The sequence below is a fragment of the Calonectris borealis genome, chromosome 6, assembly GCF_964195595.1.
Source record: "Calonectris borealis chromosome 6, bCalBor7.hap1.2, whole genome shotgun sequence".
Taxonomy (NCBI): domain Eukaryota; kingdom Metazoa; phylum Chordata; class Aves; order Procellariiformes; family Procellariidae; genus Calonectris; species Calonectris borealis.
Window position 1 is genome coordinate 10329277 of NC_134317.1, and position 15053 is coordinate 10344329.

The 15053-nt window shown below is 37.1% G+C and overlaps 1 protein-coding gene across 3 annotated transcripts in view; it reads right to left on the reverse strand.

Moving 5' to 3' along the window:
* CCDC93 (CCC complex scaffolding subunit CCDC93) overlaps positions 1 to 15053 on the reverse strand; it is a 55848-nt gene that overhangs the window by 11239 nt on the left and 29556 nt on the right. For all 3 annotated transcript variants that reach the window (XR_012674052.1, XR_012674053.1, XM_075152782.1), the window contains exons 13-19: positions 11419 to 11481; positions 11148 to 11221; positions 10520 to 10601; positions 9125 to 9196; positions 7971 to 8042; positions 7606 to 7714; positions 4206 to 4288 (exon numbers count right to left, since the gene is read on the reverse strand). Coding sequence is in view for 1 of the 3 variants with exons in the window: in XM_075152782.1 (XP_075008883.1) it covers positions 4206 to 4288; positions 7606 to 7714; positions 7971 to 8042; positions 9125 to 9196; positions 10520 to 10601; positions 11148 to 11221; positions 11419 to 11481 (555 nt within the window). In the remaining 2 variants the exon portion in view is untranslated. The remainder of the gene's footprint in view (positions 1 to 4205; positions 4289 to 7605; positions 7715 to 7970; positions 8043 to 9124; positions 9197 to 10519; positions 10602 to 11147; positions 11222 to 11418; positions 11482 to 15053) is intronic.

The window sequence follows — 15053 nt, forward strand, 5'->3', positions numbered from 1 at the left end:
AAAAAAATGCCACCAAACAAAAACAAAAAAAACCAAGCAATAACAAAAAAACCCCAAGCAAAACCAAAAGAAACCCAGATTGTATTAACAGTACTGAAGATGCTAGCTTTGAAGCTGTTAGCAGCATAGCTCAGTCAAGAAGCTGCAACTGAGCTCACCAGCCCGAGCAAAGCATTGCATCAGCAAAAAAACCAAACCAAACCAAAACCAAAACAAAACAAAAAAAAAAAACAAAATAAAAAAAACAACCAACCAAAAAAACTTCCACTTTTGCTTCCGAGACTGGAACCAGTATCTCCACACAACACTGTAAAGACTCACCAAGCAGTGCAGGAACAGAAGGTGAATTTCTGCACTGCTTTCATGGTGCAGATGAGTTTTACTGGTTTCTAAACAGCCATGCATCATTACTTGCTTTGCTTATATGTATTTTACAGGCTGTTAAAAAACTTCTAACAAGTACTGAATGGCGTATCACATGCATGGCTTCTATTATGAGATACTAATATTGCACTGAATCAAGACAGAATCATCATCATTATAACAACATCACAGGAATATTTTGTTGCTCTCAGTATAAACTCCGCCAACTAATTAAACTATGTATTGAATATTTTCTATGTTACCATCTTTGATTTTTTTTTTGCTTTCTACATATTGCTAAGAGCACTAAATTTCACCAAGTAGCAATTAATGTGATCCTCTCTCTTGGTTTTGAATACTTCTCGCAAGTCTCATGTGGTTAAACCTTCCAAGCAGTTTCTCCTTTTGATGAATATTTGGAAGTGTTCTGTACTGAACAAACCTAAGTGTTGCAAACAGAATCACTTCCCCCACTGCTATGGAAAGCTGAACTGATCTCCCAAATCTAAATCTTCCATCTGAATGAGACAGCGATAAGCACATGCATGGCAGAATCTGCAGTTGTTCCTGACCTCACTTTGAAAAATTCAAACAAACAAATTCTGAACAGACTCCAAAGCAGCTAAGATGCTTAAGAATTCCTGTTACTTAGAGGAAAGAAATTATTGCGTTACTCATCAATATCTGCCAAGTCCACATCCTTGCCTCAAGATATTTCCAATAAGCATGCGTTTAAGAATGTAATTACAGTTTATACCACAAAACATGCAAGTCATGAAAAGTAGTACTGCACAACTATCGCACAGTAAGAGTGCTGATGTGTTACAGTAAAATCACTGTATAAGCCCCCAAAATCAAAGACATTATGAAAAAATGAGTTTAAGAGCATTTTAAAAATGAATCTTTCACAAATTATGATTAAAATATCAACCATATTCACAGAGACCTTTCATGTCAGAGCTATAACCTTTATAGCGAAAATTCCACTGTATAACAATTTCTGCTATTATTATTTTAAAGCAATTATGCTTTATGAAAGGGTTGGGTTTGGGGGAAGAAACGAGGAAAAAGGAAAAAAAAAGGGCTAGAAAAAGCACAAGCATATTCCAGAAATCTTTGTGAGGCACAAAGATGCCAAAGGCATCTTTTGTACATTACTTATGCATTTAACAAAGTTAGGACTGCATCAGAAGACATTCAGACCTCTCTCTCTTGTGATTGACATCAAGATAAAAGAAACCCTTGATCAATTTATTTGCCTTTTGAAATTATATCCATGTAAGTGAAGCTTGGATCTAAAAAAAAAAAAAAAAAAACACCCCACACAACACACAACCAAAACCCCCGCAAAAGGCATTGAATTATATTGGCAAGAGTACTCCCAATTTATACAACAATGAAATACATCTGCTCTGTATTCTGTTGGCTGTTTTTTATGTGCCCACTTCAAAAACAATCTCTGTATGCTTTTTAAATTTGCAGGCTTGCCCTCAAAATAATAAAAAAAAAAAAAAAAAAATCTGTATTGAACTCTGATCTAGGGGAGAAGTTAAAGTAACATGAATTCTATAGCGGCTACTTAATGTAGTATTTTAAATCCGATATATATAGTTATCTGCAACCTGTTGTATTATATATTATGAATACATTTCATCATTTAGAATAAGAAAATAAAAACAATGAAAGGCCACAAGAAAATCAAAGCGTGTGATAATCTTCTTATAGACTTAGGTAAGGCATTTCCCAGGACCACTGGCAGCCATTACACCACCCACTCTTGCACAGGGATGCAAGTTTTACAGCTACGGTGCCTGAATATTCAGTATGTAACTGACGTTACATGGTATCATCACTGCTGGTTTGTAAGAAGTTGATGGTTGAAAAACTTTCAAGGAAAATTCTTAATGGTATTTTCAGGAGATGAAAAGGTAAGTTACACCAAAAATCCAAGATAATTTATTTGAGGATCTTAGGGACCATCAGGTAGCATAATTTTTAGAAACAGCATTCTCTCATTCTAAACGGAAACCTCTCCCAGAAATTAGGTATTTCTGGAGCACATGACAATCATCATCACAGGTTAAACTTTGGCAAGATCCTGCTTTGTACTGATCATTGACCTAACTCAAAATATATATATATACACACACATCAATAAAAAAGCCATAAGGATCAATTCAGCACAGAACTTGAGATTTTTTTTTACATATATTATTTACACGTGTTGTTAAGTCACCTAGTCACCGAAGTTACTTTTAAATTTATTGTGATGCAACTTGGATTCTGACAACATTCATAGAGCGATATAATACTGTCCTGCAACAGAAAGGGCCAGATCTACCCCGACGCTGCAGTCATGCCTTAAAATACTTCTATCAGGGTAAACTGGGGAAAGTTAAACTTTATAATGGTAGTGTGAAAACAGTATTCTGGGTTGTGGGTTTTTTTTCATCATCCTGGCCTCCAGAAAATCTGTAAGGAAGCCCAGTCTTGAATGTTTGCCAGAGGAAAAAGATATTCTATCTCCGATTATATCTCTGAGTAAGTTCTGCACAGAAGTAGAACATGGGTGAGCTTTCCAGCAGACTCAAATGGAGCCTTTACTAACTTAAGGTTAGTAAAACGAAAGCAAGTAAACTGTACTCAGTTACTGTAGAACTAAATAGGGGAACCGGGAGGGGATGAAGCTGTTTTTTCCCCCCAGTTAACATGCTCTTATACATGCCTAACATTACTCCATCCTGAAGGGCTGCTGTTTGCCAGAAGTTCCCCCTGCTCCCCAACTACCTCTCCTCACAGTTTTACCACAGGTACAGTACCCGCAGCATAGGTTAACTGTTAAAGAATATTTCTGTATTTAAACCTATTCCTTCAGTTGTGTTTTGTGGCAAGCAACTGTCACGATCACACGCCCTCTAAAGAACCTACATAAATGAATGACTTTTCTGAATTGAAAAACTAAAAATTGTCTAGCACATGTATTAGAATAGCTGCCTAATGGAAGGAAATGGTTGCTCATCATCTTCAAAAACAGGAGATAAAGTGCCTTTACATAGTCAGAAATTTGATTACTGCTTGTCTCATAAACTAAACAAATGTATCTAAGTAATACAAACCTAACTAATCTGTTCTTATTTTATTAGAATAAGCAGAGAAGCCTGAAGTATCAAAACATTATATATTTTAAAAGCAATGTCATAATGTTTATCACGTCTTGATTGCTCCTATTTCTCCACCTTTACTGAAGTCACATGCTTGTCATTGAAAAAAAAGAAAATTGAAATCACTTGATTAAGCCATCCCCAAGAAAGAGACGAACTCTGTATAGTAGGGAGAGAGGGGAGGGGAAAAAACCAAGTTGCTTTCATGAAAACTACTCTTCTGATCCTGATCCAGTAAAATCACCAGCGACTTCAGAGTAGGCAGGTTCAGACCCTGAGAACTAACTCTGATGTTGCTGACAGCAGCTGGAATTTGCCCTCCAAAGTTACTGACTCTAGCATTAATAACAATAAAAGATATTGACCAAAAAGAGAAAAAGAGGGTAATTTGGTCCTGTGATACCAAGACAGAGATATTTGCTAATCAAATGTTACTCATGTTTTGTGAACACAGTGAGTAGTTCAAACATGCTGTACTAATAGCACTTCTTTACAACACAGACCATTTCCCCCTCAACATTAGAAATATTCTTATGAATCAATTGTTTCATTTTTACTTACAAAGACTGTTAACTCTGCTCTGACACCACTGAATATGGTGAAAGCCAAGTAAAAAAAAAACCTCTTTATCTCCTTCTCCACACATCGAATATTTAGAAAACAGTAATAGCATTTTCTTACCTCCTTTTCCAAATATACTTTCTTGTCATCCAGTGTATTATAAAGAGTAAAGAACTGCTTTGTTTCTTTGTGAGTTGCTGAGACTGCAAACCAAAAAAAGGGTAGAATAATAAAAGAGCATGAGGTGAAATGGAATCTGTAAAAATACTTTGTAGGGTTTTATAATATACTTTCCACTATCAACAAGGGAACACACTCTGGAAGTGGAAGAATATTCCCTCTGCATGTAAATCTCCAGCAAGGTTTGCAGCTATCAGATTTTATGAGAACGACACAGCTTAGTGTTTAAATTAAGCCTCAACTGCTGACAGTCCTTTATGCGAACATATGTTGGCACTATCAGCTGTGCTTCCTTACTGCTGTCTGTTCACCCTCCTTCATCAGCGTTACCCTTACACAATACAGGTTGCTGTGCTGCTATAGTTGCCCTCGCATAGCTCGCCCATGGAGGCAGAGAGGCGCAGGCTCAGCAGGGACAGATAGGAAACATAATTTGGTAGTACTGTGTGGAAAAAAGGTGCATTATACTATACATTTCAAGCTACACATGTGCAAGATGCCCAAGAAAGCTTTTACTGTTCTTAAGCCTTTTTTTATCTTCTTACAATTTATTCATGCTGATAGGATTAAATACTACTTTCTTTTCAAATCATACTTTCTGGTTTACATGATTATAGCAGATGTTGGTCATAGCTCGGTGGGGAAGGTAAGGTTCAGACATGCATTCCCTTCGGGCCTACAAGATGATGATCGATACTCAAATCTGCTAAGTCTTCATCTATTCTTTAGTTCTTCAATGCCTAAGGATACCTAAGATATTTGTGATTCCCAAAGAAAGAGTTCAACAGAGAAGGACAGATGGCAAAAATTATTATAGTTAATATAGTAAGCACTGTTTAGAATCCTGAACCTGGAAAAAACATATGGGTTAAAAAAGATCAAATGATTTAAGAATGAAAATTATTCCAGAGGTCATGATTAAGTTAGATAAACCTGAGGGAAATCATGCTCATTACATCAAACTCTAAAGGCTAACAAGTTGCCGTCTTTAAATAAAACCTTTACTGAACTGATACGCTGGACTAAGCTTTTGAATGGAACCATTTACAGACACCATGACCTCCTTCCCACGTTACATCATTAAACATCCACTTTTTTAAAGAAAGTCCAACTCCTGATTTGTATAATTCTGTTCTCCAGCTGAAGCCCAACAGCAACCCACAGCTCAAAGCTGAATGTGTTAGTGACAGAAATCCAGCAGTGGCTACTTCTGCAGGAGCAACATGTTCGGGACCAAGAGCGTTCTCATTGCCACAGTATGATTGTGACACACGTTCTGCGCATGCTGTAGCCTTGAGAAGCATACTGAGTACTGGGAGCCTGAAAGCACTGAGGAATTCAGGAAAGCCTGGGATATGTGGACAAATTAGTAAGGGCCATTCAGCATGTTCCACAAAGATTTTCCAAATGCTGAAATCAGGATGCTTCTTGAAAAACTGCATGAACAGGCTTACTTCAGGTGTGCTCTCTTAGTTAGTTTGGTTTTTGCAGGACTTGCAGCTACCAAATGGAAGAAGCCTTTCCCAAATTATTTCCTTCCTGCAGCTCCTCCTTTTCTTGCAGCAGCTCTGGCAGTCACAGATCTTTTATGAGTAGATTCCACATAACCAACCCAGAAGAAAACTTTTCAGGATTTCCACTGGGTTAGAAAGTTGTACCAGCCGGTGGAGCCTTATGGGCACGGACCAGAGCCCATGTCAGGTAAAACAGACAAAGACAGAAGAGGAAGGAGGAGCCAATTGGCTCACTGATTCTCCTGAAACCACAGCTTCATTTTTTCAAGGGAAGAGGCTTCAGTTACATCAAAAATAAAGCAGGGAATACTGGAACTTAAAAGCATTCTAGTACAGAACGACAGAATCACTGAAGTTGGAAGGCATTGCTGAAGATTGTCTTGTCCAACATACCTTGGATCAAAGTTAAAAAAACCAGGTTTTGGCAACTCTGAAGATCACCTGAATCTGGCTAAATGAAAAGCCTCTAAAAAATACCACAATTCACAGAAAGACATGCTAGAGATTTTCAGCTCATCTTTCTAAAAACTTAGCCCGTACAATGCAGGTTCCCGGCCACAACTGAGCAGTGTGTTATCTAAGTTACTACACGTATTTTGTACTGTAGAAAACAAAGTCCCATAAAATTCAAAGCATCTTAAATCTACACCCAAAGCTGCACAAGTTTCTTTGACCTTAATCTTTCGGTACTTCATATATAAATGAAGACCCCATCTTCTGAGCGGGCAAATGCTCTGACCATAAATTATTTGTCTGAATTCACTTAGACATGACAGAGAAAACAATCTGTAGAAAATTTAATGAAAGACAACAAAGTTGTCTTTATAACTGGACTTGATTAAATAAACTGCACGGCACATAAGAAGCAAAGTGGTGGGAAGGAAATACTGGATTTGTACTCTAACTAAAGAAGTACATCTATTCCATGCATTGAGTCAGACACCACACATGGAAGAATGCACACGACTATGTCACTAGAGACGCCTCATCAGGGCAAGGGATTTGAATCAAAGTTAGATAACAATTTTAGAATTGCACAACCTTCAAGGGCTTGGTTCACACACATATTTAGTGAATGCAGAATATCTTTAGAACATTAGCTAGCTCTTCTTGATAGAAACTTATTCTAGCTAATACACAAGCTACATTAAATATACACCACTAAGCATACTGGTCTGTTCTCAGTTTAATGAAACAACTTTAAAATTTTATTCAGTTTGCATGCTCCATACCATCCACACACAGCAAACGCATACCTATCTAAAAAGTCAAGTGAGCACATTTCCCCATTTTATAACTTATCATAAAAAAAAGTTAAAGACAATTTGTATTCTGATCCTACCAAGACACTGCAGGATATTTATAAATCAAAAATGAAGGAAAACAATCCCTTCAAGAAATTGCTTTTACTTTGTAGTTCTTGACATAGTTTGGTTCAGAACCAGATATCTCACGTCAATGAAAACAATGAAAGCAATCTAATGTTAAGACCAATTAATTAAACACAACTCAAATTTAGAGCAACCTCATTTGTAAATAGTGAATTAAGGACTTTCTAAACACACTGGTCATTAACCTAAATGACTGAACCTGTTGCAGACAAAATTTACTCCAGAGATCTTGAGCATCAAGTTTCGCCCTCAGGAAAATTCTTACAGCCAGCTCATAAAGCCTTGAAAATAGGATGTATAACATGTATACCAAAAGACCCTTAAAATGCCACAAAATTAGCAAGTGCTGTTGTTACATGCCATATGCTTAAAATGCAATTGCCCTCCTTCCAGGGCTTTAGCCTTCAGCAGGATGTTCCTGCTTGATATACATACCCTGACTGTAAAGTTCAATAAATCTCTTCTGATACTGTGTTAGCTCAGCTCGGCTGGGTACTTCATCAATCTTGCGTTGTAAAATGGCTATTTCTCTGTTTCTTCGTGCCTGAATAGAAAGTTAGGAGGGGAGAAAACAAAGCCTCTTCTTGTTCTCTTCTTAAAATGGATGAAGGCCCCCCCCCAGCAATATTCTGTTACTAAATAATTAATTAAAAGAAAAAAGCATTGGCTGAGGCTCAATTTTTTTGGTAATTGATTTGTGACAGAAAAACTTTTAGAACAACAAAAAGAAGTATTAGAAGTTACAAAGTAAGGAAAACATCAATAATTTTGTACAAGTAAATTTACAAAGAGTTACTCACCAATAACAGCCGGATCTTTTGAAGTTTATCTTTCTCAGTTTTGTACTGCTGTTCTATAATCTTATTTGGCTCCTAGAATTTGAGAACCCAAAATAATTGTGTATTACAGTAGCAAAACTATGCAAACTGGCTTTGTTTTCTGCATTTGTCTATCTTCCATTTAATGGCTCCCACAGTAACACCATGATTTGCTGTTATTTTTTTTAACAGATTCATAATCTGCATTAAAAAATTGCCATCTTTACTGTAAACAAGTGCATTTTGCTAGCTTTTAAGCTTTTGACGTTTTAGTTTTTAAGATTTGTCGATAGTTTTTCCACTGCTTTACAACAGTCACACTTTAAATGAAGATATGTATCGGAAGATTGTCCGTACTCCTTGTCTGAATGTTTATACTTTGATTCAGTGGCGGGGTTAAGGGTAAACATGGCCCAGGACAGAACATAAACCCTGACACGTATTCTAGATTTCCTGGATTGCGGACTTGAAGATAATTTTTTCTTGTTTAAAAATGTAAGATTTAGGTTTGCATTTTAATTTTTTCATGCTGTGTTCAGAACAGCAGTATCATGGTGCCTGTAATCTACCTCATTTCAGAGGCATAAATGTATCAAATGTTTACCCATTGAAAATACAAAGTAATTCAAGCTTTTCCTTTTCTGTTCATTCATTATTCATTGCCATCAGTCTGGATGCACTTGTGTTAAAGCCTAACTTCTGACAGCTGCTCATGGCATGCGGATGTACGGAGCCACTGAAAACTTGTGTTTTCATTCTTCAAATAAATCCACTTTTAAGAAAAAAACAACCAAAACATACATGCTTTCTGAGGAAGACCTGTTTTTGCTCTTAAGACAACATCCAGAGATTTTTCTCTGGTACTACAAAGAAAGAAGTGAAAGGCACAAAAGCATCTATGAGTTAGCCCCATGGATTCTGCAAGAATAATGAAGAATACTAGAGCTATTTTCAGTCTACTGTATTTCTATGATTATTAGCCTGAACTGTGGCTTTACCAGTGGAGGAAAATAGAATTTTTCAGAGATTGCAACAGATACTTTAACACTTAAAAGAATATGCCAGAAGTCAGAACGACCTAAAACAACATTTTAAAACACAAACTGAAAAGAAACACTTAAGACATTTGCTATTACCTGTTCCTCCCCATTTTCCACTGCCTCAGCTTTCAAATTCTCAATATTTTGTTGAAGTCTCTCCATTTCTTCCTTTAAAACAAAAAAAGTTTATGTTGCTTTTAACTGAGACCTATCCTCTTAACAGGGGAGAGCAGGAAGCTTGACAACATACACCTCTAATAAAATTGTGGAGCTGATCACACACTTTATATTTAAATTTGTAAGATGAAATAGCATTCCCTGCTTAAGGGTAAGACATCCATTATTACTCATTACATAAAACTGTCTGCTTTTATCAAACAGAGGAACAAATTTATTTCTTAATTGCAAATACACTAGATCCATCTAAGACAACTAATGCGTGACATGGAAAATGAAACTGAGGAAGCAAAGGAATATTACAATAGCATGACGCAGGACTGCAACATACGGCATTTGTAAAAATGAACAAACCTAAAGTTATTTGCAAGGTAGTTTCCATTACTATCCTTTAGAGCTTTCCAAAGGAGTATATATGGGAACATGAAGTTCCTACGCTCAGTCTATGCCTCAGGGCACTATTTCTTTTTAGTTCTTTTCATTCTACTGAATCCCATCCACTATTGCTTCAATAGAAGAGAATGAAAACAATTCTCTCCAATCGTATTTCTAGGCAGTCCATGAACACAGCAGTAAACAGGACAGCAAAACATAGTAATTAAGCAGTAAAACTGAAACATGCTCTGAAAACTGCAACAGCTTCATCTCAGTCTTGTGAGAGTTGCTCCAAAGCTAGGGGCCTTCATGAAGCCCTCCTCTTTGGCACCATACCTCTCCTCAGGTCACTGTTGGCTGCATTATCCAAGAAGAGACAATCCATTTCAGGTTGTGAAGAGCACAGGTGGGTAACTAGTACAGCCCAACCTCAAACTTCCATTTTAGTGCTCCCTGTCAACCCACCCCAAGTTGCTCTCAGCAGAATGGTAATGGGAACTAGAAGAGCCACAGCTGTGACCAGTACAAGGCTGATCTGGCACTATATGTCTAGGAACTGCCCTTTACTAAAGGGTTCCAGGCACAACAGAACATTGAAGGCCACACTCATTCAGATGCCTTGGCAGCCTTCCTTACACCTCCCTGCCTCAGGGCAGGGGGCAAGTCCTTCTGGTTAACCCAGTTCCAACCTTCTTGGTCATCAGCCCTGTTGCAGATATGATACACTGCACAACTGGGCAACTCTCCGTAATTCTGCCGCGAATCAAGCTGGTGGCAATATTGAAGATGAACCCGGAAATACCAGTAAATGGGGCCAGGCGGGGTTGGGGGTGGTGGTGGCGACAACAGGGACATATGACATGACGACAAATCAGGAAGAAATATAATGCTTATTTAACAAGTTTTAAACGAATCCTTATATAAGAAGCTAAAACTTACCCTACAGTGTGCTTTGAACTCTTGCTCCTGGCTTTTTAGGTTTTCATTCATGGCCACCAGTGCTCGCAGACTCTGTAATATGCTAAATTTGAAGATCCAGTAAACCACATTAGACTTTTAGTTTCTAATTTAAACAGATGGAGAACTAAAAGACATTAGAACAAGCTTAGTTCTAAATAAATTTCCAGTAAAATCTCTGTAAATTAAAAACCCAAATATCACCACTGATACACCAAGGTCAAAATAAAAATGTACTATTACACTGAGTACTTTGATGGTTTTGCTATGTTCTCACCTCATTATTGTGGAAGTTTTGAGAGAGCCTCCTATTTAATTTATGTGAGATGAAGGCTTCAAATATGAAGAAAATAAATCAGGAACGCTTCATCTACTTGTCAAATGTGTCTAGGGTTCTGCTTTAAACACCTACAATTATTTTCAACTACAGATTGACACTTTTCATTCTGACTGAATACTATCGTAATATTTCCCTGTCTTTGGAAAGCAAGCTGGAGAATTATTTAATTTTTAAATTTTAGTTATTTGTTTAGGTTGACAAAGCAAGAAACACTGAATGGTTCATTTTAAAACCATCATTTTTCAGAAGGTCACAAAGGAAGAAACTTACCTAGAATCTGCTTGAGATTCTATTGTTTCTAAGGCTGCCAATTCCTTGTCCAGCTTTTCACTGTAACTCTTAACCTAAGGGTTGCAATTAATAATAAATTGAAATACACTTCCAGACATAGAATGATTCATGGTACTCAGGTTTCCCACACCATGGGATCAGTGAGGTAAGTTGTCAAACACCTTCACCATTTAATACATCCCTCTACAGACAGAACTTCTCAAAAATGATTCAGCTAGAATCAGTGCACAGAAAAATAAAGGAAGATTACCTCAGTTAACGTCTTTTTTGCTTCGGTACATTTTGCCTGCAGATCAGCACATTTAGCTTGCAACTATTATGAAAGAGAAAGAAAAGAGTTTGATTCTACATTCATGCTAATTGCACCTATAACGGAGAATAGCAGTATTTGAGCTATTAATAATGGTTGTCTATTAAACAACAGGCCAACCATCACAAACACTGTCTTTTCTTGTCATCTACTCTGAGAGCATTTGGTTGCAAGAATTCTGATTGAATATTTAATTAATAACAGCAAACATTTTCCAACTGACCTTCTAGATGTATTAGGTCCCAGAATAAACAGCAGCTTTTACAAAATGGATGCCAACAGAATGGTAACTTATTGGATAGAATCTCTGCTAAATTGCTCAAAGCTATTTAGCCTGGTTATACGGGCCCAGTTTCACACCAGGCTAAGAAGAGAGTCCCATGTCGTAGTTCTCCAAATAAGTTAGGGTGATTCAAGACTTGCATAAAAACGCCATGGCACCATACCATAAACATGTTCATTACCAAATAAGCAAGCTGGATTATGATTTTCTTTTGTGTAACTACAGAAAGTCTAATAAGAAGGCAGTAAGCAAAACGCCACTGGATATTTCACTTGTCAAATAATTTAGAGACGCTAATTCTAGAAGAACATCCTTCTTCAAAGTCCTTATGATTTAAGATTACTTTGCAAATAGTACCAACAAAAATGGGACATGGGTTACAAAAGTGGAGCAGAAGTGTTGCAAACAAAGAAATGCACATTTGGCTTTCTGTTCCACTCCTTTTCATGCTGGTTTGGTTTGCTGTTCACAACATGGACCTGTGACTCAACACTCCACTCATCCCTTTCCACAGCCGAATTTATAAAAAGAAAGCTTTTTCATTGTTTTTCATATTTTTCACCAATAAGTCACCAATAGACTGAATTCTAACTAGTAGGAAAAAAAAAAAATTTAAGTCTACAGTCCGCATCTCATGGAAACTGACATAAAGATTAAAGAACTGTTTGTTATGAGAACTCTTGCCGAAACCTACTGCAGTATTGAAGCCAGAACTTCACAAACATTTTCTAAAAGGGGGATCTTGACTGTCACTCATTTCAAAAGCTGTCTTTGGCAAGTGGTAAAAAAAATTCAGCCAGGAAATTTTTACTTTACTAAAGTGATAAAAAGATTATATTTGGCTTATAGCTGTCAGTAGTTTTTTCCCATATAAAAACATAGCACTGAGGCTGTTATGTACTGGAAATAAGCAACACGGAATTAAAGGGCCCTCACGCACAGAACATCTGTATGTTAAAATGGCAAATAGCATGATAACTGATTTAGAAAATACCTAAGTTTTCCTGTGGATTATGAAGTTTGTTTGGCAGTTAAAAGCAGATCTGTAAGGAAGTAAGAACTCTACCATAATTTTCTGTGGTTTACAACCATGTTTCCTCCCCACTCCAAACTGCTTTCTTCTTCTCAGCAGTATTTGGAAAGCAAGCAGATATATTCATTCATATGCCAGGGAAACTGGTAAAGGACATTACTTGCACCAGGCCTGAAAAGGTAATCCACTCAACATATATCTAGTTACAGGCATATTCTGTATTATTAATTCAGTAGCCACACTATGCTACAAATCTCTAGAATGCAAGAGCTATCTGCTGCAGAAAAAATGCTTTTGAACATTTCAGTCATTGAGACTGCATACAGACATTGGCGGATCCTTTCTGACTTCCAGATCATAACAGCACAACGCAGAATACCTGCAAAAGCCAGCCACAACTGCTAAGCTCGTTTACCAGCCCCTCTTACTGCTCAACTAGGCAAGAAAGACCAAGGGAACAGCATGGCTGGAGAACTGTGCTAGTGCACATTTTAATTTTCTGAAGCCTGAGCAAGCTGTTGCAGTTTCCTAACGCCACTCTTACTACACAATTGTACCCAGGTCGTCCTCCCGAAAATTAAGCTTGAGCTAACTGCCTCCAAGAACATGAACTGTTCTCACAATGCAGGGGCTGCGGTGCAGCGTTCTAGTACATGCATACATTCAAACTGAGCATGCCTCCAGTATGTCTACATACTGCCTGCAGAAAAACTGCAGATGGATGTGAGCTGGGGGACACAACCAAAATCCATTCAAAATCTGTAGAACTGTACTAGAACATCCCTAAACCTGAGCAAACATGCCCCCTTTTATAATAAGGCAGTGCTAAACCATTGCCAGTCATGACAACAAAGCTGCTTATCTCGAACAGGTTTGCAACCCGCTAGCTCAGAGCAGATGCTGAGAGAGCCTTCATCTGTCTCCATTCTACAATATACACGCAGCACATCTGTATCTCCCTTCATATGTATTTGTCTTATAGCTTTTGTGGTTTAAAAGAAGAGTTAAAGTGTGACAGAAACGTACTGCAATGCCTTAGGATACACTGAACATCCTCTTCCCCCCCCCACTTATGAAATTCCGAAGATCTCATTCTGTAATTTGTGTTTCTACTTCAGGAAAGAAACTCAAACCAGCATGGGAATTCACCCAGGATTTAACTGTCTGTAAGCCCATATTATGATTTTGAAAGCCTGACACTTCAGCCTGCATTTAAATGCTAGGTATTGTCAGTATCTTTTTACTAACAGTCATCATCTTGACAGGGCACCAAAGTTATGTTTGACATAAACAGACATGGAAAATTCGTATTACCAAAGTGTTAAAAGAATACAAACTCAAATAAAAAAAAAGTGTATTTAATTTCAGTATATCATAATATCATAATTATAGTATATTACAGTACTTTCTAATATTTCACTCTAGAATGGAGAGGAATTGTGACAGACATGGTTTATATTCAACATACAGTGCAAATAATAATTGTAGCGTTACTGATTATGAAAAATTTTTAACAGATGGAGCATGCCAGAGGGCAACACAAACAGAAATGCATCAGTTTAAGAAGAACGAAACTAGTTTGGCATGTTCCAATGGAAATACATTCTAAAATTTACCAGTTAAAACACTGTCATACTCCACCCTTTGAAAGTCCTTTTCTGTGCAAAATAAATTAAGAACAACCTGCACCGGTTCTTCATAAAGCTTTTTATTAAAGTTGGAAAAAAAGAAGAGAGAAACAAAGAACAGGATAGGCAATTAGTCTTTCCAAATTTTGTGCATAAGTTTTATTTCTATAGCTTTATTTAAACTTAGTATTACTTGAATGTTAGTCACAGACTTCAAAAAATGGTTCACTGCATATGATTTACTGAAAGGAGATGTAAGTTTTAAAGGGATTAATATCTTTAAATAAAAGACTTTATTGCACTGTTAGAGACGATTTTATTCTCATTTTTTAAATAAATAAATAAATAAATAAGTCAGGTCTACTAAGTGGCTGAGCAGGAAGGTTTAAACTCTAGTGCTCCCACAGTTATACCATAGTAGGTAAGGTTTTCAAAGCTACCATTCTTTTACCTCTGTTGTTTGTAAGACTGAACATACCACTATCTCATAAAATGTGCCATATAGTCACCCATCTTTCAGAGCCCCTGTACCCCCAACATTTAATAGGCAAAATCAGTTAAGATGTAAGGCATTAAAATGTTACTGACAAGAGCAGAGCAAAACAAAACAAAAAACAAATGAAGGCTGCTG